The sequence below is a fragment of the Chlamydotis macqueenii genome, chromosome 3, assembly GCF_036417535.1.
Source record: "Chlamydotis macqueenii isolate bChlMac1 chromosome 3, bChlMac1.mat, whole genome shotgun sequence".
In the NCBI taxonomy this organism is placed as follows: Eukaryota; Metazoa; Chordata; class Aves; order Otidiformes; family Otididae; genus Chlamydotis; species Chlamydotis macqueenii.
Window position 1 is genome coordinate 81,362,803 of NC_141558.1, and position 22,384 is coordinate 81,385,186.

The 22,384-nt window shown below is 35.0% G+C and overlaps 1 protein-coding gene across 2 annotated transcripts; it reads left to right on the forward strand.

The window, feature by feature from the left end:
* The first annotated feature begins 125 nt into the window (after window positions 1-125).
* On the forward strand, window positions 126-22,161 carry DYNC2LI1 (dynein cytoplasmic 2 light intermediate chain 1). Of its 2 annotated transcripts, none has more exons than XM_086743816.1 (13): window positions 126-213; window positions 991-1,108; window positions 2,367-2,401; window positions 2,798-2,867; window positions 3,871-3,959; window positions 4,626-4,812; window positions 7,304-7,372; window positions 8,755-8,832; window positions 10,379-10,455; window positions 10,818-10,888; window positions 11,349-11,446; window positions 12,476-12,568; window positions 20,367-22,161. In XM_086743816.1, the coding sequence occupies exons 1-13, from the start codon at window positions 200-202 to the stop codon at window positions 20,433-20,435; spliced, it is 1,068 nt and encodes a 355-aa protein (XP_086599942.1). In that variant the 5' UTR covers window positions 126-199; the 3' UTR covers window positions 20,436-22,161. The 2 variants fall into 2 exon arrangements, with proteins under 2 accessions (XP_086599942.1, XP_086599944.1); XM_086743818.1 differs by having other exon boundaries at window positions 142-213; window positions 991-1,060.
* The last annotated feature ends 223 nt before the right edge of the window (window positions 22,162-22,384 follow it).

A 22,384-nucleotide genomic window follows, 5' to 3' on the forward strand; every position in this document is an offset into this window, starting at 1 on the left:
AGGGGCCGAGGCGCAGGAGCGGCAGCGGGAAGAGCTGAGGCAGGTACAGCGCCGCCGGGCCGCGAGGCGAGGGGGCGGCATGGCCCCGCTGGGAAGAGGCCTCCGTCCCCTTCAGCGCCTCCCGGCAGAACTACACCTCCCAGCGTGCCCTGCGCGGCTCCCATAGCGACGGGGTGCCAGGCCCGGGCCCGAAGGAGCGATGCCCAAGGCCAGGTAATGGAGAGCCCTGCTTAGGCTCGGCAGGCTCCCCTGTCTTCTCCTGGGGGCTTGCCTGCGCTGCCAAATGGGGAAGGAGCCGGCGGCCGGGAAGAACAGCCTGGAGGAGGGATGGAGGGAGGGAGATTTAAAAGGGGGCCGTTTCGGCCTCTGACCCCGAAAGCGAGCGGTGCCGGGGGCGGGATGGGGGCACGCCTGGCCCTTGGGGCGAGGGGCCGCTTGCTCCTGTCAGGGGCCCCATAGAAAAGGGGGAAACCTGAGCCGCGTCCGCCGCCCCGCAGGTGGGCCTGGGGGAGCCTCAGGAGGGGAAGCCCTCGTTGCCCCGAGCAGTACCGGGAGCGAGTCCCGAGCCCTCCCCAGCCACCTGACCCGTTACCGGCTCCTCCGGTGCCGGCGTCCGGCAGCTTCCCACTCCCGGGAGACTGCCAGCCTGAGCTGCAGGGTGCCGTGGGAGGCCTTAATCGCTAGAAAACCTTCTAAATGTGTCTTAAATGTACCGAAAACAAAGCCTCCAGCCACCGAGCTGATACTTACTCAGCCTGTGCCACAAATGTCTGTAGAGGTTACCTGAGGAATTTTACTTAACTTGATTTTTTTTAAAAGACATACTTCGACAAGCAGAGGGCATGTGATGTGAAATAGTAATAATAATTATGATAATATATCATAAACCACAATACCCTTCATTTATCCATTTAGATATTTTCAGGGATTATGGTCTAAGGGTCCACAGTTTTTCTCTACTGACACTCTTATTTTGTTTTTTCCAACTAGTGATACTTTATGGGATCTTGCTATAGCTGAAGTGGAGAAGAGAGAAAACTCTGTCGATGATGGCAAGCCTGTGGAAGTTTGGGAAAAATCAATATTATTTATGGGAAACAAAAATGGGGTAACGCTAAATACTGTGTGATTCTGTGCTTTCTTTGAACATAGTCTGTGTCAGTGAAAATATCTGATAAGTAAGTGGCTCACAATTTTTCTGAAAACAGAATACATCATGTTCTGATTCTGCAGAGTGAGCTTTCCACAGAGTGTGGACCAAGTAGCCGTTCTTACAATTCAGAATTTCAAGTTTATGGTTTGGATAGTAAAAACTTCAACAATTGTTATTGATGATGCACTAATTCTTTGAGATCTGGCTTCATTAATTTTTGTAAAAGTAACTGCCAGAAATAATGCTGTCCTCTTTAATTCTTTGACATGTCTAATTTCCCCTTGTAAAGGTTTAACTGGTAACAATCCAGTTTAAGTGCATCGATACGAGTTCTGTTGTAAATAAAGGCCTTGGCATCCTACTATGAATTGTGTCTGTATCTATGTCAGACAGATTGGAACATGTGTTATCAGTGATTGCAAGCTCATGATTCTACATGTCTGAGGTTGTTTACCTCATTGTCCCATAAAGTGGGTCATTAGCACTTTCATATTTTTCTTCTGTTAGCATTTATTTGAAAAGTAAATAAGGAAATATTTGCCTTTTTGATCAAGTGAGTCATATTTTTAAGCACACAGTTTTTATTTCAGAAGGATTGGTATATGTACAACCTCTGATCAGCAATTTTTAAAATACTTTTTTCAGAGAAAATACAGTGACTTTACCTGATTTCAGATTTACCTGAAATTCACTGATTTTTGAGATGGGAAAGGACACATGAGTAAATTGTAGAAGTGCTAGCTCCTTCAGTGTGGCATGGTGCTTAGTGTCTGAATTTCAACAGTGTAAAGGCATATTTTTCTAGATGTTTATTTGCATTTTAAGCATTCTTTTTATTTCCATCTCATCAGTAATAATTTAATTCCAGTGGAAACCAAACATTAAATAAATGTATTATTAATAATTAAAAACTGTTAAACAGTTTAACAGAGTTGTCCAGATTGATCCCTAATGTCTAATTTTAAGCACACTGTTCCTATGACTGTATTTGTCATCTCTATTAGTTTATAATTATAATAATGGTAGTGTAACTTGATTCTGACAGAAAGCTGGCAGTTAAGTTTCCACTATAAGGCTACAAACAATTACGTGAGTTTACACTTTTCCAGTACTTTATTATTGGAATGGTAAATGAGTTGAGTTTCATTTAGCGATACAACTTCTATGCTTTAATGACATTAAAGTAGTGTTCTTCTTTGTTTTTAATTTCCAGGGAAAGACCACTATTATACTGAGGTGTCTTGAGAGGTACATGTTGAATTTTCTAAAGTAGTTTGAAACTGTGGATTAGAATTTTACATAAATAGTTATATTGTGTGATAATTCATAATATGTGTATCCAGATGTTGTCTTTTGTGACTGGTAGATCACTTATGGATAAAGTTATTTCCCTTCATTACTACCTGTCATCTGACCCCTTCGGTCCTCCTCCAGTGTTACCGCTTAAATGGCCATCTATTCAGGGTGGTGCTGCTACGTCTCCTGTCCTTAGCAACTGAGACCTGTTGTCTTAAAGTGTCCTCTCTGTGCTGCTCTCTAAGCCAAATTCTGAACTGATTGATAAATAGAATTTAGTAACAGTAGCATTAACTTTCTCTATTGTAGAGGATCTTGAAAAAAATGAAGTTATTTTTTCTTGCGTAGGGAAGAGATTCCAAAGCCAACATTAGCCTTGGAATATACTTTTGGAAGAAGGGCAAGGAGACACAATACAGTGAGTATCCAGAAAGTATAGTTTACTGTATCTTTTTTATATATATATACACACACACAAAAATGTGTTTGAGTTTTATGTATAAGTACCTTAGAGTTTTTAGCTTATTGTTTGTGAAACATAAAGGGGTTTTTTAATATAATTTTATTAAAATTAGCTAGCATAATTTTGTTTTCTAATTTGTAATTTGATTTTTCCCCTCTCACTAAAACGCAGTAGACGAGAGACCAAAGTGTAACGCAAAGCAGTCGTATTCATTTATAAAAAGTACCGTGTTTGTCATGTTTGCGTAACACAGGATACATGCCTTTAACTTTGTCTTTAAAATGCAAAACGAGTACAAACCAATGAAGATGCTTTACTACCATTTTTATGAGAGAAGCAGTCATCTTAGAGGATGTTAAATCAACATTAAATTTTTGGGTTATGTGTCCATATCACTAAATTTTACACTGCAGATTATGTTAACAGAAATATTGAACCTATTTCCATCACAGCACAACACTGCTCAGCAGCAATAACTGTTGCTGCAGGTAATTGCTGTTTCTATTAGTGAAGCAGGGAGTGAAAAATCTGACTCTATCTGAAAGATAAAAATAACTTAATTTTTTTTCCAGAAACTAAATGCGAAGGTAGAGATACATTATTTTTAAGTTGCAAACTGCTCCAGAAGCATTAGTCTTGAGCTGTAGTAAGCAAAAAGAAAGGGAAGATAACATGTTTTTTTTAATGTTTTTCATTAATCATGCTGCTTCCTGACTTTTTTACTTACTGTAGTCCTTTATCAAGACAGTCATAGGCATGCCAGGAGTCTTTTGTAAGTGTGGTATAGGATTTCTTGATCATGGGGTTTTTTTTTGTTTGGTTTTGTTTTTTAGAAAATACTAACGAAATAATATATGCTCTTGTTCTGAGTCAGTTTCATGAAAAAACAGTTCATCAGCTGAAGATCTTGGTGTTGCATGGAAGCACACATTTCTAACATAAAGAAACTCTTTTACAGCCCAAAGATATAGCTCATTTTTGGGAACTAGGTGGTGGAACCTCATTACTGGAACTGATTCGAATACCAATTACTAGCAACAACATAAGGTAAGTGACTAATAACAATTCCAAAGTTAATTTCAGCTTTCCTTCACACATAAGTACGTCTTGAGTACTCTGAGTTCTTCTGTTTACCTTTCAGAAGACTTTCTCGTATGCTTATTTGAGGTTCCAATTAATTAGCGCGGTCCATGGCACAGAATATTGCCCTGAACCATTTTTTTCTATTTCATATTACAAAATAATAATGACAGTATAGAACATCTAATACATTAATGGTTAGGAATGATCCTAACCATTTGCTAACATTGCTATATCTGGGATTGCAGGGTTATGAGATGCCAGGGATACATTATAGCTGAAGTGCCCAGTCATACTGGAAGAAGGAGTTAAACGGGCTCAGGATATTTGTGTATTTTACTGTCTATTTTACAAAGTCTTCAGAAATAAAGTTTAATATATAGAATCCCCCCAAACCTCTGATGTAAAGATGGCAAAGTAATAGTTCTGAACAAGAGACAATGGAAAGGTTTCTTCAGAGCTCAGAGTATCTTTAAAAGAGCCATCTCCCTTTGTTGTCACATTTAATTCTAGCTTAGCATTTGTATTGTCACATTTGTTGCTTTCACCATTTATACTACAGTATGGTTGTATATGAAACTGTTAATTGTCTCATACGCTAAAGATCTGGCCAAATAATGCCTTTTAAAATAGGTCATTTGCTGTAGTTCTTGTATTGGATTTGTCCAAACCTCATGAACTCTGGACCACGATGGAGAAACTTCTGCAGGCCACCAGGAACCACGTGAACAAAATTTTAACCAAACTGGAAAAGACAAATCCTGAAGTAGCTACTGAAGTTAAACAGAGGATGCAGAACAATCTGCAGAGGGATCATCCAGTAAGTTACTTCTAATATTTTCTCCAGATGTCACAGGCCTTTATACAGTTAAAGATAATGCTTTTGAAAATCATAAACAACTCTTTTAGATTTTTATGCATGACTGAAAATCCATTTGATGTAGATGAACCTGTTCACTGGAAAATTATAGCAATTTAATAAAAATTCAATAAGAGCAGAAACAAGGAAAGAAGGTTTCTTATATCTTTTTGTTAGATATCTAATGTGATTGTTATGGCATGTTACACCAATCAAAAGAAATAGTCTTAGAGTAGCAGTTTGCTTTTTTTCCCCCCTCATCTTTTTAAAATGAAGATGAAAACTAGAATGTACAAAAGTCATCTAGCAAGAGACTAGCTGAAGGTACAAATTTAAGCAAAGAATATAGTTGTAACAGCCATCAACATGACTATATACTTTGCATTTATTTAAATGTCTATCACAAACTCAATGCCTTTTGATAATCTGACAACTAATTAAATTATAAAGTTTCAGAAATGTTAACATCAGTCCTTTAAACATAATTGCTAACTAAATCTCTGGAAAAGCTAAACTAGATTATGCGCGAAAGAAATGAAAAGTCATTGTGCATTAAACCTCTGCAAATGTTGTGTGTATATAATGCATAAATAAGTATTCAACAATTCAAAGATTTGGCACATAAGTCTAGTTACTGTAACTTCTATAAAATGTTGCAATGCAGCAAATGCTTATATAGCTCAAAATTTGAAAAGTACCTTTTAAAATTTTTGAGAAAGCAACATGTGCAACACTCAGTAGATTCAGAGTGTAGAGTTTGAGGTCTGCTAGATTATGGTTTTGGTTTTTACTTTTAGAGAACGTAATTCACAAAAAGAAAATGCCTGCAAGCACACTTGGCAATAAATCATGACCACGGTGTCAAGTTTACATAGAGGGGCTTACATATCAGAAAATTGCAGCCTTTTTTCAATAAGTAAAAAGAATAATGCCATCAGTTGTTAAGAAGAGAAGACTTGTTCCACTTGCCTTGTAGGGAACACAATTATACCTTCTAAACTAGAATTTCTATTCACCCTTCATTATCAAAACCAGAAAGGATGCAAACAAAATGTTATGTTACTTTGTGGTTCTCTTTAAATTTTCATCATCGTTCAAGAAAAAAATATGTCAATTTTGTGGGAGGAAATACTATCTTTTATAGTCAACATAAATGTCAGTTTACACAGAATTTTATTTGCCTTTTTATAGCTAAACATTTTTATGATAAACAGGAACTGATTAGATTCTTAGAGGGTTTTTTAAGGATTAGATATATTCTGTTGGGCTGGATAAAGGATTATTGGCTATGATGATAAAGCATATCAATTGCAGACCTTGTTTAAAAAGGCTAGATGCACCTACAGTAGTCTATAGTCAAAAATTAATTCCGTAGTCAAAAGAAGAATACGGTTCAGTATGCCAGTTTTAATGTTTCTGATGTTATCCAAATTAATTTTTTCTTAGTTAAGAAACTAAAGCTATTTTTTTTCACTTCTATATTCTATATATCCAGTTTTAAGTTGTGATAATTTTGCTCAAAGCTTTTGCATTGACAGCGTATGAGTGAAGCCATTATTTTTCCTCTCAAAGTAGAGGATTTTCAGTATCGCAGCTTCTTGGTAATACAGTGACTGTCATTTAACCTGTATGTGAAATAACCGGGTTTAGAAGGGAACAGTTAGGTCAACCTCTGCTACAACACATCTCTTTTTCCACTCTGCTGTAGCCAAAGCAGCTAGACTAAATAACTGTGTGAACACATGAGGGGATTGTCTCCTTTCATATGGACTACAGGAAAACCTTCCAGATAACTTGAGAAGCATTGTAATCCACTTATTAAAACTTTTATCGGAAGTTAACTATTTAACAGTTAAATCTACCTCCCCAGAGCTGTTTTTGTCCATTGGTATTAATTTGCATTTTTGTGGTTGCTAGGTGACATTTCCTCTTTCTGCTGCTATCAAACATTTGGAAATCACATTAAAATCTTTTTTAAGAGTTTGGATTATGTGATGTGGGGAGGACAAATGTGTGACACAAGCAAATCATTCAGCTTAATTTTCCTCAGATTTTCTTCATATTGCTTTGGATGTGATGCAAGGAGGGGGAATGTGTCAAAGAGCTCATCCTACTAATCCAGTCTGACAGTTGTTCTGTGAATATGTGGGGTTTTTCCTCTCTTCCTTTCCCATCTGATGTTGGAGCTGGAGTATATAGTGTAAGTGCCCTTTTGTGCCAGTACGTGTTCTGACTGCTCAGAGGGATTATTTCCTAACCATTTATGAAGAAAATGAGAAAATTGTAGAATATAGTGTGGATATCGCGTTGAAGTGTATTCATCTAACTTAAGGTATTGAAAAAAATAGAGCTTGTCTTCTGTGAATTAATTTTACCTTTTTCAGTTGTTTTAACAGTTGCAATCTTCCATAGTTTGTTTACCCTGCTTAACTGTCATGTTTCTGTTTAATAGGATTATGAGTTAGTTGACCCTTTTCCAATACCCTTGGTGATAATTGGAAGCAAATACGATCTTTTTCATGTAAGTAATGCTTAATTCTATTTTTTTTAAATAATTAAAAGATTCCTGGTAAAGATTCTATATACTAAAATCCTGGTGATCTGGTAGTAATCATTTGAACCAAAGCACATCCAGTCAGCCTTCTACCGCAAAAAAATCTTTCCATCCAACAGCATTATGGAAGGCATACTGTCATTTCTTCACAAAACACTCCCAAACTAATAATTTTTGAGATGTACTTGGAAAATGTTGAGATATAAGTTGCTGCAGACCAAGGACGGAAGCAAGAAAGCATCGTGTTGATGACTTTTTTTTATAATGAGAGAAATCCACCTCCATGTGTCCCTTCTGACAGGAGCTGCAAGTTTATGGTAGTGAAAGAGGGGCGTCTCCCAAGTCAACTGATTAGATTTTTTGGTAGCTGTGGCAGCACACACAGTAAACTATCATTTCAGTCTGGAACTTTCTTGTTTTTTAAGTACTTCTTAAGTTTTTAGAGACAAGTAATTGCATCTTTTAGAGGGGACAAGGAAAGAAGTGTGATAGTGCTGCTGGATTCTCTCCCAGGACGTTAACAATTCAAACAAATGCATACTCAGTTTTCAAGCAGCACTTGATCATGAGAAACTAGAACAGTACTTTGATTTTTAGCTGTTGTGCTGGCAGCCTGTGCTTCTCTGGATGACTACATAGTGCACTGATACTTGGCTGACTCTTTCAGTTGCTTAATTCTTTATTAATAAAAAGGTACTGTGCCTTCTTTCATACTGAGGCTTTATGCAGAGCCATGACCTCTTTAAAAATCAGTGGCTCATGTAGTAAGCACAGAATAACAGTCTAATTCCTTTGGAGTCTGTGACTAGACTCCTGCAGGCTTCATTGGGACCAGGTTTTCGCCCACTTTATCCAGGGAGGGCCATCTGTATGATCTTACATTAAAGAAACATTGATGAAAAAGTATTTTTATGCACCTTTCAAATCTTGCAGATATTAGAATTTAGAAAGCATATACTTAAAGGTTTACTGAAAGTTAAATATTTTCAGAAAAAGAAAAAAATCCTTATTCTTCTGGTAGGCAGTATTTCTGCTTCTAAAAATTTAAAACAAAATGAAACAAATTAATTTAAAATTGAATACACATTCTCCATTAAGAAACTTTTTCTGGGCTAACATATTGCCTGAATTAGGCTCCCTCTGTAAAAAAGAAACAAAGGGAAATTGTGACATTTCTTTTCAGAGTAGGCTGTTACTGATTCTGTCTTAAGATATAATTATGCTGACAGCTGAAAGCCTCATATATTGTAGCCTAAGTGCATTGCAGTTTATATAAAAAATGAAAAGTTCTAGCTGTAATATTTTGTTTTTTGTTTCTTATATATATGTTCCAATATAAACTTTTTCAGGAGTTTGACTCTGAAATGAGGAAAATAATAAGCAAGACACTTCGATTTGTTTCACATTATTATGGAGCATCATTAGTGGTGTGTATATTCACTTTCTAACTAACCATAGAGAAGATGAGCAATATTTGTGTTACAAAACAATATTTTTAAAAAAAGACATTTAAAACTCCGAGACAAAATGGGATTTAATTGGTTTTACAGTAGCTTTCTCCCTGAGCTAACCTGTCAAACAGGTTACAGGTCTTGGCAGGGGATGGATGGATATACCTTGTGAACAAACAAAGTACATAATTCCCAGCATCAGAAAAAATCTAAATAAAAACTTTTTTTCTGTTAGCCAGCTCAGTTCCTGTGTGGACTTTACTGCACGTCTGGCAAAAATTTGTTGGTACAAGAAAGGAGGAGGGAAAAAAGTGATCGCCCTAGGTGGAATTAGAGGACTGGCCTTTTTGGTAGAAGCATGTACTTATGTCTAGTGACCTGGCTTTGGTAGATTTAAAAACTTAGATCCAAGGGCAGTCTTCACAGCAGTTTAAGCATACCAGATTACCACAGTTACAGTGTTGAAGAATAAAGGTGGGATTATTTTTTTACAGTAATGAGTAGGAACTGCCATGAAGTATTCATGTAGATATATAAACTGGGCTTGAGTTTGGCAGGTAATCTCCTGAGTACAGGCAGAAACATGTACGCTGAGGTTCACGATCCAAAAAAGCTGCATCTTGAGTGTTCTCTACATCAAGAGATGGTGCTAATGTATCAACCATTATTCATGTAATAAATAGTATTTAATAGTGGCTTATTTTGATTACCAAGCAACTTATGTTTGCTTTAAATTATTATAATCACAGCATGTCCTTTTGCATATATGGAAATTTTACAGCTTTTGTAGTTTCATACCTGAATTCATCGTTTTTTAATGGAGGATACAACTGTCTTGATTTTTTTTTAAAGTATTTAAGCACTATTGTAATTAAAAATTAAGAACTAGGAGCCTAAAACTCTTTGGCTGCTAAATCTTGATTCCCATTGAAATGAGTGGGAGAAACTTCATTTCCCACAGTAGGGATCTGACTTCTTTCTCAAGGCCATGAATCTGTTTGATACAAAAGCCCTTAGACAGGAATAAGCATGCTGTTTGGGAAGATATTCTGGGAGCTGCTTTCTGATAAATCTGTACCAGTTCTGCCACTATCAAGCTGCTTTTATGATGTGTGAACAATTTTAGTTGTTCATCCATTAAACATTTCTAAATGTTTATGGTATTCTGGATAATTTTTCATGGAGTTTAAAATCTTAATAACTCATTAGTCTTGAGCAATAAATTTATATCTCTTAATGTGCATACTCCAAAAGTGAATCAATATTTTAAAATTTATTCTTTAACCTTTATTTATGCTATTTTTATTTAATCTTTCTTGATCTATATGTTCAGTGACAAATACATTCATGTTTGGGAAAGGGAGGGTGAGATTTTTGTTCTAGTAAATACAGTGAACATATACCAAATTTACTGAGATCAGGAATTAGCCAGGCTCTATCTGAAATCCTCTATGCAGATGACATAATGTAATATTTCTATGATGGAAGATCATAATGTGTATTTTGTTTCTGATTCTTTTAGTTTACTAGTAAATCTGAGGCTCTCCTGCTGAAAGCCCGTGTTCTTATTAATCACTTGGCATTTGGCTATGATAAAAGGTAACATAATTATTGTCCAACTATTAAATGTCTTGCCCAGAGTCTAAAAGCACTTAATAAAAAATATTTTAATCACCAAAACGTTTTTTTTTTTCCTTAAATATGATCTCTGAAAGATTCTTGTTGATGGACTTTTACTCCTGTGTCTCAGCTGCCTGTCTCTGCACAGGACAGCGATAACTCCTTTGTTTTGATCCCGAAACTGATGGATTAGAAACATGGTCACCACTAGCATTGAGTAGATTTTTATTTACATATATTTGTATGCAGAACCCAGCAAGAGTCTAATCTTGACTCGAATAATGTCATTTTTCATTGATGGCTAAATACTCACTTGATATGTTTTCTTTTTTTCTGTTTAGCAAGTCTCTATCAGTGGATCACAACAAACCTCTATTTATTCCAGCAGGCCTGGATTCGCTGAGCCAAATAGGTTAGCATATTTCCTGTTTATCCTGTTTGTTGCTTAATTGTTTTTGAAATCAATTAAAAAAAAATTAAGCAAATAAAAAATAAAGTTAAATTATAGCATAGCACATCAGTATCAGTTTTAACAGACCATTGAAGGAAATGGCTTAGAGAGTTTAAAATTATGATTCATTTTTTATATTTTTGAGAATTATTTGTGCAGTTTTGTTAAGTAGTTTAATAAAGTATCAGGACTTCTTCAAATAGTGAGGTACCAACAAGCTTAGATCTAAAAGAAAATATAATACACGATACCACTCAGCTTGTTTCATGGTAGGAAATCAATGTTTTTTCAAACTTGTTGCAGCTTATCACTGTAGAAGGTAAGATATTAAATTAGATGGATCATTATCCAAAATTATTTGATAATTTATGTTGTTATAACAACGTACTTGTATTACTTTGTGCTGTGCTATAATCCTTAGGACCACCACCCGCTTCTGATAGTGATATTGGAAAGATGCGTGCAAACACACCTTTGGAACTGTGGAAAAGAGTATTTGAGAAAACATTTCCTCCCAAGGTAGGTATTTACATGTCTGCTGCACAGCATTTTTTCTCGTAGAATAGTAATATCACTACCAATTTTTGTCTTTCAAGTCCAGTGAAAGTCCAACCTCTTTAATTCATACATTTTTAAAAGATACAGATTTGGATGTAGTGGTGCTTTGATTATTAGCTTCTACATCTTCAGTCACCTTCCTGCATTTAGTAACAATGGAAGTACTGATGTAACCCTCTGTTTTTTGCAAAGTAAATTATACTTTGCCTTTCGTTATATTGAGAGACAAGCTATACTCAACGTGTTTGGAATTTTTTAAGGTGACATATCCCCTAATGGCTAAACCAAATGACAGTGATGTTCCAAGAGGAGAACTCTTTGTGGCTGCAGCAAGCTGCTGATCCTTGTACTCCTAGGGCATGAGGCTTTGAATGAGGCGAGTGTGTTAGAATAATAAGTATAATACTGCTTTATTTTATTCCATCATTTGTATGATTTCCTTCTTGCTACTTTCCATTTGTTATGAGTAAGGAGAAATGTGCACGCCAACATTTAAAAAAATATTTATTTGATAGTGTTTCTTTCTGTTAGTGTATTTACTTTGGAATTAAAGCTGTACTTTCCTCAAGGTTAGTAAATGAAAATTCAGCTATTTGGCAAAAAGATTGGCAATTTATCAGCTGTTGAAGTAATGCTTCTGGTAACTGGAACTGAATTCTAGTCTTTAGTAGTAAATGCTCTAGCAAGAGCAACCTTTACTACAAATTATATTTTCATTTTGAGGAGTGAATAATAAACAACCACCAAATGAGAACATTTTCTTTCCTGTACAATCCAACTGCACTATTACTTTCTCATCATTTTACTGATCTAAGATTTTTTTAAAATCTAATCTTTGTCCTGTAGCACAAAATTATTCCATAAATGCAGGATTTTAATACATTTGTATTAAAAGCAAATACTTCCATTAGATCTCCAGTGTGGTATTTTCTTGTTAAAAGAACAGAAGATAAATTTCATTAATTGCGTTTTTGTCAAATATTCTTTTAGAGTTTCTGTGATTTACAAGATACCAAGGACCCTGCAAAGGATTTACAATACGCTGAGTATGAAGTTGATGTCATGAGAGCTCAGAAAAACCAGGTGGGTGGTTATTCCCCAATTGCTGTTCACCATCAGGTATTCCAGAACCACCAGCATTGCTGAATTAATTGTGGAATATACTCGTAGTCCCCTTTTTGCCTTCAAATAACTTCCAAGTTTAGTTTTCAGCTTAGTAGTTGGTTGTTGTTTTTTTTTCCATTGGTAGACATAAAGCTGGTAGAGCATTGTTATATCTCAAAGTTTTGGCTCCGTAGTTTCTTTAGAAATTAATAATTCAAGTTTTACCTCTAGCTGTCTTCCAGAATTATTTCAGTAAAATCATCTTAAAGCCAAGCTGAGAAGCTTTAATATCTTCATTTCTGCACCCTGTACTTATGTTGACTAGCAGAAAGTCTAGGAAGTGGTATCAAGGTTTGGAGTGGGAGCTGTTTACTTTATTATTTTTGTCTTCTTTTGTTTAAACTGGAAAGGTATTGAGATGATAACATATCTGACTCGAGTTTGCAGGCTATGCGCGTTTTATCTTAAACAGACTGATCAGAATTATTCCACATAGTAGTATCTGGCTTAACCCCTGAATTCTAGGAAAGACCTTTAGTGGGTAAAGAGTCCTAGAGTCCTTTTTTTTTTTTTTTTTCCTTATTAATTTTGAAGTGTTTTTGCATTTCCCTACATTTGTGGTGAATTAATTTTATAGAAAAATTCTATGGCAAACTAGATGAATGTTAGAGCATTGCCTTATAGATAACAGTGTACAGCATCACGTGAGTAGAAGTACTGTATATAGTCTTCATCAATATCATAGGCATGGGTCAGTTAAAATCAATCCAAGATTTGTGTATTTTTCTTTGTTTGGAAGAATTATCACATACTTATTCTGGAAACTCTCCGTTTCATATAGGTTCATTTGTTTCGCACATGGAAAATTCTTTGCTAGAACGACTGCAAAACATTCCACTCTATTCTCACATCTTGTATGTGTCCTGTTTGTTACTGTGGTTACTGTGGTCAAAGGAGGTTTTTCTAACAGTGCTTTAAGATGATGGATTGTACCAATCTAGATCTCACATGCTTTTACAGACCCCCACTCTTAAGATGAAAGGCAGTTTTATTGACTTGCACTGAAGTTAATCTCAACTGACCTTAAAATACCATGGCAAATCTCATTTTTTTGCATGCTTGTAAAAGAAAGCCAAAGGATTAGATTATTACTGCTGTCACGTTTTTGTAGACTTTAGTTAGATTGCATAAGGCTGTAAACCCATAGTTACCTGATCCAAAGAAATATATTAATAATGTAAAAGAATAAAGCCATTTCAAGAATCCACTGCAGTCTTTGAACTTGCACATTACCTGTAATATCCCATTAATGTAGGCATCAGTTCTGAATTTCTGTTACATCAAGAAAACATTAAAATTTGTAAAGCACATGGCTTTTGGAATTTATAATGTAATCTCATATTCAGTATATCTATATATCTCAAAATAACTATATGATGTACTAGGTTTGTTATTTTTAGATAATACTTATGTCTTGCAAAAGAAGATACTGGTATGCATTGATTAAATCATACAGGAAATTATTAATTTTCTGTTTTTAAACAAAAGAGACAGGCTTTTACAATTTAAATCTGTTAAGGGCATTGCAAACCAATGTAGCTTCTTTTAGTTGTACTACTACAAGTAATTTGAGCATTAAAGAGAAAATTACTTTTGTTATCTGCAGCTATTTCCTAAACTTCTTTATCATGAAGTTCAATTATTACAAGATTATTTGCACATTATTAAAATGTTTTATACTCCAAGAATTTCACTCAATTTGAAATGTACCAAGATAGCAATATACATCTGAAGGAGAACTGTATAGCTGCAGTGATTCTTGAAGTGGTTTTGGATTTCCCAATTATATGAAAAGTGGCACAAAAGTCCTATTTTTAAAGCAACTTTTTAAATGCATCGTAAGTCTGACATTCTCTGTAGACTCTCATGATGTCTACTGTGTAGGAGGAACAGTATATTAAGATTTTTAATATGCAGCATGTTGCTAATTAAAACGTGGGACATAACACAAAATGAAAGTTTCCTGTGATGACAGTGTATATTTTAAAATCATTCAAACGCATGTTACGATTTTTCTCGGTTACTTTCGGTTAATTAATATGGCACTTTGGACTCTAGGTGATAACCAGTTTGCTTGTCTATCTCAAAGATAAGATTTAAAGGAAAAATAAACACAAAGACACAGCAACAAAATATAGCCCCTGTCGCTGGGTCTACTAGAAGACCTAGCATACCTGACTGACTCAGTCTTGATCAGGACTGCTCAGTAATACTGTAATAGGTTTATAGATAACTGTGGCAATATAAAGTTTAATTAAATCAATTCCAACTCTGTAACCTTGGTTGAAGAGTTTGTCTTCAGCTAGGGTTTGTGTGCTCTAGCAGAGTAAAAGGTTAAATTCTGAAGTATAAAATTGGAAAACAGTTTAAAAAAAAAAGTACGGCAACAAGAAAGTACCTGGCTCAGTCCCATGTACCAGCTGTCAGCTAGTATTTATCTGAGACGCTTTTTGTCTGTAAAAGATAAGAGTCCAGCTCGTCCGCACTCGGCCATAAGACTGCTTTCTTTTAGCCCAGATTATTTTGCCTCCTTAATATTTTTAGAGTTTACTATGAGACATGCCACTCTATTTCTAGACATTTTTTCTCTGGAATGCTCACTTTTACTCACTGTGCCTTTGTTCAAGACAGAGCCCTTTCTCAACTATATCTTTTCAGAATTCTGTTCCTGTTCTTACCCCACAGACATACAACATGCAGGTTTATGTCAAATAGTGCTGTTGCAATTGTTTATTGCTTTTTCATTCTCTGGAGATAAGCTTTGAGAGACAGAATACAGGAACCTTTTTGGAATTTACATTTTTAATGTATTTCTTAACTAGCAGATTCTCTCTGGGAGTAACTGGAAATTTGTGCTCTTTGCAGGGCTTTCAAGATTCAAGAAAAATTTTCATTTTGCATATTTATTACACCTTAAACATGTAGCATGCTGTTAACTCTTTATACAGTCCACGTAAAACATAAACAACATGGCAAACTTATCATCCATTTCTCTCCATTCTCTGCTAACTTTTTGGCTTTTGATGCTTTAAAGTCACCTTAATTTCATTTTAGATACAAACATAACTTGAGTAAGAGTGAGATCTTTTACAATAATATTGTCAATTAGAGCTGCACTTACACCACCTACATCTGTGAGCACCTACGAGCACATGAAAGTCTGGTTCCTTAATTCCTTCTAAATGTGTGTGGCAGTGAGATGGTACATGGGGCTGTCTGCTCTGTTTACTTCAGAAATGCTCTCTACCTCAGAGGTAAATACTCTAAGCTGTCTTTTCAAAGGTTTTTGTTTGTTTCAGGTCTTAGCTATCCTGTTATGCATTGTACTGCTAATACTCAAAATAGGTACTTGGGCCTTTTTCACCTGGCCGTTTGACTGCAGCTTCATTCATTGAAGGAAATGATGAAGCTAACCTTGAGCTCAAAGAGTTGGATAGCCTCCCGGTCAGGTACTTAAGAAATTTGTGTCACACAATGCCAAAGTTCATGGTGACTGGCCCTTGTTACACAAAGGTCTTACTTTAGAGATTGGCTCCAGTTTTAGCTGAAGCCTAATGCCATAAAATATACTAAAAAAAATAAAAAAGAAGCAGATGCTTGGTGCCCTTTGGTGTCAGCTAACAAGAAGTAATGGAAGCAGATCTCAACGAACAGGGCTGTAACTGTTAAAACTTCAACAAGTTATAAACAGAAGAAGGGGAGGTTCTGTAACATCTTACAAGGAAATATAGTCCTATTTCTCCTAAAATAGGAGGGACTTGGTTAACCATGTCATTCCCAACTAAAAGTCATTTTGGTCTCAGATCTGCAGCTGTCTGTTTGAGATGGAGACTCTGTTGGCCAACAGAACAAGAGCCATATTTTTTCAGCATACTTTGCTGGCATTACCATCTTGCAAAACTTCAGGAGGCAATTCCAATCTCTTCCAACAGAATAGAAGATTGCATGTTGTACAGTAAACCTCCTTGGTCTGACCAGTGTTACTGGGCAGAGAAGTATCACAGACACCTTAACATGGGTAACAGAGCAGTAGCATCTTTCATTTTCTCCAGAGGAGGAGAAGTGCTAGTCTTCGTGTTGTGGAGAAAAAGTTATTTAGGATGTTTACTCCACTGCCAAGAATAAGCTTTCTCATTTTCACAGGAAAGCATGGGCACAAAAGATTATTTTTTTTTTAAACCAACTTAAAGAGCATTGTTAGAGCACTGTTATTGAATTTCCTACTGCAGTTTAGGTGCTTTAGATTTTTAATCCTTGTTTCAGTACTTGGTTATTTTCACCATGTTCTAGATTGAGGGCACTTTCAGTAAGAAACTGGATGAAAAAGAAATTTGAAATCATATCAGTCCCTCGGAACTGAGGGAATGCAACAATTAAGGCTTTTTCTACAATGCTAATTTTTCCTCCTTGTTTGTAGACATTATAGTATTGTCTTTAATTACATGATCATATACTATTTTGCTGATGTCTCAATTCAATTGTTCAGTATTTCTTTTCATCATCCTTACTCTTTGTGTACCTTATTTCTCAACCTGCCATTCAGACATTTCAATGAACACAAAAGTATTAATTTTTTTTCTCTGAGATTGTGTGGTAATGTTATCTTACCTGAGTGCCTCACAAACATCAGTTAAGTCTTTTTTTCCAATCCCTTTATGAGATTAGCTATGATCTTCCCCACTTGACAGATGAAGAATTTATAGAAACACAGAAGTAGAGAAGCATTAAAGTAAAAAAAAAAACATTTTAAAAATCCACTTTATGCCAGTGTTGAGACATCTAGGACAAGTTGCTAGCACTAATAATGTTTAAAGCACTCAACACACTGAAAACATATTTAAGTTGCAATTGTTAGTTCTTTGTAAATCTAATCTGTGCCCGCTGCACTTGCTAGCCAGAAAACAAAGGAAGCATAATGCTATGGCTGTTTTGGTGTACTTTGAGATACATTCTTCCGTAGGACCTTCTTTCAGTTTGGAGAGAGGGTCTGTTAGCCAATTGTATAGTTACCATATATTCTAGAATGCTGCCTATGTTGCAGTATGGAACTTTATGAACAGGAAGGTACCCTATTTCAGAAGGGTCTCTGGAGTGATCTTTAAGCTGTATTTGAAAGATTTTTCCATTACGTTTCTGACTTATGGGGATTTATTTTACTTTCTGTTTCACATGAAAACTAAGGAAGTGTACTTTCCTGACAGCATTTTCCTTCTTAAATCACTGATTTTGTTAAAGGTTATTTTTTTTTGTAAATATCCTCCCATTTAATCTATTTTTTTTTCATTTCTCATTGTTTAAATGTTAGTCTTACCTACATATGTCTCCAAAATAAATATTTATCATTTTGTTCTGTACTTCTGCATGTAATGGAATAGCTATACAGTTATATTTTAATATATGTTGTGGTTTTGGTACTTCTGTATTTTTCTGAATTGCCTTTACACTGAATTGCCTTCTAGCTAGTAAATTACAGCAAAATTAATTCTGCTAAATTACCTGCTTCTTTCTTGAAACAGGTTAGTCAGATGATAAATCTGTAAGGTTAATTATTTAGGCAACACCTGTAGACATGACCCCAAGACAGCATTGTCATTATATGTAAAACTTCATTGTCTATTTTTGCCACTTCCTGTAGCCTTTGAGAAAGTTGTTAAAATTGAAATTATTTACTTAGCATAAATCAGGTTACACGTGCTCCTTAAAATATCACAGTATTCTTTCTATTCTTGTTGGCAAGTTTCCACAGTTTAGTATGTTCCAAGATGATAATTACTTCATATTAATAACGAGGGAGTGAAAATACTGAGTAAAGACCAGCTTAGAGATAGAGCAGTAGTACTAGCATTGTGTTTAATAATGCAACTTACTATATTTAGACTAGACACAGTATGTTCTGTGTCACTCATCTGAGTTACTTAACTGTAAAACTAGACTCCTGCAGGCGTCATGAAGAATATGCACTAATTACAGATCCTCTTACAGCTCATAAATCTGTGGTGCTTTCTGAAAATTTTGCACAAAGCCGCTGAAGTTACTTCCTGAGAGAGAGAAAATGCCATTTATTATTTCCATTCAATTTTAAGATTATTATTTCTTTGTTGCTCTGCCCTTTATTTTCTTCTTCTTCCCTCTGTGCTCTTGACTGAAAATTAATACTTCTATTAAATTCACCAGGTGCAAATTTTGTTATTTTTGTCTGTTCTGGTATCCGTATACCTGCAGTGAAACCTCCCTTACTCTGTTAAGTCCATTCTATTAAAATCAGAATAGTTATCATATAACGCACATGCCCACTTGTGAGGGTCTTTGCTACATTTTTACTAATCACTGTTTTTTGTCCACCTCTTTTCCTGATGTAAGGAAGATATGACGACTTTTTTATATTGCAAGTCATGCATGGTTAGGTTGAACAGTACCTTAGAGTATCATCTTCCTGCAAATACGTTGGAAGCCTTCTTACTCTTAAATGAACGAAAAACAATCATAGTGCTTTCTAAATTAATTTTTGCTGAAAAAAAGTCTTCAGAAATACTTCCTGTCAGTATGCACACTACATAAAATTCAGAAGATGAAATTGTGGTTGGTAGTGTTGCTAGAACCTTTTATTGTAGGCTTCAAAACTCCCAGTAGCACTTTTGACTGAAACAAGGTTATTTGTTTACTTTGCTGGTACTAAGCTGATGTCAAGTATAGCCTGATGCAGACTGCCTCATCTTTCATACCTAATTCGCTTTAGTTATACCTCCACAATTTAAGCCTCTGTTTGCTTTTAATAATCTAATTACTATCTAAAAGATGCATAATTTTATTACCACATTGGGTTTGCTTTTTGTTTTTACATGCAGATGCTAAATTTTCAATCTACTAAACAGTAGCACCTAAAACAATATTTTAACTGCTAATTGAAAAACAAAGCAAAAGTAAAAGCATGGCATCACTGTCTGTCATGACTAATACACTTCTTGAAAAATCTCAAGCGATGATGAATAATATTTCCACAAATATCCAGTACCATAGCTTGAATAGATATGGTATGTCAATTGCCTAAAGACCCATCGCGTTCCTTTAAAATCTATTTCTGCTTACTGCTTTCTGGACAAGCTGTGTTCTGCAGGGCTTTATAAGATCCACGGGTAGCTCTCTTAAGTTCTCACCACTGGTGACATATAAGCTTACAGAGTTCTCACCATTGGTGTCATATAAGCTTACAGAAGTTCATTTCAGTCCTGTGCTTAGGAAAAAAAAAAAAAATTAAAAGATAGTAGGCTTTGTTCTTCTAGTTTCTTGTCTGTAATCTTAAGGAATTACCAATCCATTTTGGTTCTTGAAAGGCCCTACTTCATGTGTGTGAAACAGTAGTTTCTGTTGGTTAATTCTAGTTCCTGTTTTTAAAACATATATAGTGGTACATTTTGGTATGTTCATAGGGAGCCTGGTTTCTCAAACTGAATGTCCAAAAAAAGAGACAAAATTTCTTTTTCCCTAAAAAGTATCTAGGTCTAAATAAATAAAATCTAGCTCCATGTACGAGAGCAAATGTGGCAAAATTTATAGCTGTTCTATTATAATTTTGTTAGAGATAAAAAAATATATAGTACATTTTTTCTACAGTGAAAAATGTTTGTACTTGCTTTAAATGTTCAAATGGCTAATGTATGTATCATAACTTTTAGTAATGAGAAGATTAGATTAATATGTACGTATGTTTCTATTTTAGGAACTTGAACAATACAAAAGAAATGCCTCTAAATCTTGGAAAGAAATGGATTTTGACTCTGATTGGTGAACTGCCATAAGTGTCTTCAGTTTAACATTTACAAAATTACTTTAATAATTTTAACATTACAGCAGCAATTTAATCTGATGCAGTTGAAAATATACCATCTCAACGTACAAAATTATTATTTATAAAGCGTTCCTGTTATTTTTAATAAAACGAGCTGTTTATTCATTCAATCCAAATATAAGTCTATCTTGGTACTGACACAGTTCTAAAAAGTGAGGCTAAAGAAGTTCTAGGTTGTTCAGAGATGTCTTTGAATATGAAGACTGGCATCAGTCAGTTCTACCTATTTGGTAAGTTATAACACATTATTTGGTTTATTTTTGAGTCCTTCTGCCCTAAACGTGTGTTTAAATATAAACAAATTTTTGTACCCAGAATATGAAACTGCATAGTGAAGTGTGGTAGGCATCTTTTCCTAGTTCTTTGCGTATATAATTCAAACACAAAGCTTAAGAATATATTTGCATTATTGTTTGATGCATTTGAATAGGGTAGGTCCACAGAAACTGGCAGAATAAAATGGAATTAAAACCATGTTTGACCTGAATTCAGCAGTTTGCTTTATCTCTGTTTCAGTATCCTATAGTTTAATATAGGAATTATTTCTTGCAATGTAGAATGTTGTAGTAACTTTGCACAGAATTTAGAAGACAGACATTTCTGTCAAATATGCAACTGCTAGGAAGTCAGTCTAATCAATTTGACAGATATTTGGTTAGTAGTGGAAGGATAATTGATTCATATTCAGCGTAAGGTGGTGAAATGCTAGCCTAAACTAGATACAGTTTTTTGTCCATGGACATCCTCACTAGTATGAGATGGACTGAGTGTTTTGAGAATAGGCAAGACAAGATCTAGATTAGAGCCAGAGGTGTCTCTTGAGAGCTAAGACTCATTGTCAGAGAGTGAAAGTCTGAACAGTCACTTGGCAGACCAGATGGTAAGAATGTTCCCTGATGAACAACCCTACATGCGCATAAAAATGGGAAAAACAAACTAATGTGGTGTCTTTCCCGGTCTTGGAAGTTATTTCTTATTTTTAACATATTTGTTCACCAAATGCTTTTCTGATATAACATGTATCTCAGAATATTATACAAAAAGATATTAGGAAAAAATCTTGGCCTCACACTTAAGTGGAGAACTTGCATTAACTCAAGGATTTAAAATTCTTTGTTACAAAGTGCATGATCTCTAAACTGTCAAATTACACTAATTATATTATTATGGAATTTCAAGACAAATATACTTACTACCTCAAAGAAATCTCTACCTGTTCCTCTGTAATAAATAATTTCTTCACTGAACATGAAAAGTAAATTACAAAATCTAGGAATTCTATGTCTGTTAGGCTTTCTATTTTGAGAGGTATTTATATTGATTAAATGGATAAATTAGACTCTTTGGGATGTTATCATGCCCATGAGAATCATTTCCAAATATTCGAACTACATCACTTCCAAGAACCGGCAAACAACTTTTATATTTTTTTCCCCTAGTTAAATTGATATTTTATTAGCAAACAAAAGTTATAATTCACAAACTGCTTCCAAAACAAGACTTAGAACTTGATAATGAAAAGAAGGAACAGATATAAGTAACTGTCTTCTCTGATTTACCATCATTAACAAGACAAAAACATGTTAGGTAACTTTTATATCGCTTAAAGATCCTGTACACGTTGGTTGTATAGTATGCATACGATTAAAATGGAGCAGTTTCTCGATTCTGTCTTTATTTACATGTATTTCATTTGTTCCCTTTCTACATATCCCCCAAATGGTATCAAACAACGCAAAGGACTTAAAATACAATTCTAGAAACAAGATTTACTAGCAATTGTACCCCTCTCCTTATTGGTAATGGTTAAAAACCAAAATAGTGGGGAAAAAATTAGACCACTGTTGCTACATTGTTAAAAATTGACAGCAACAGCTGACTAAATTAAA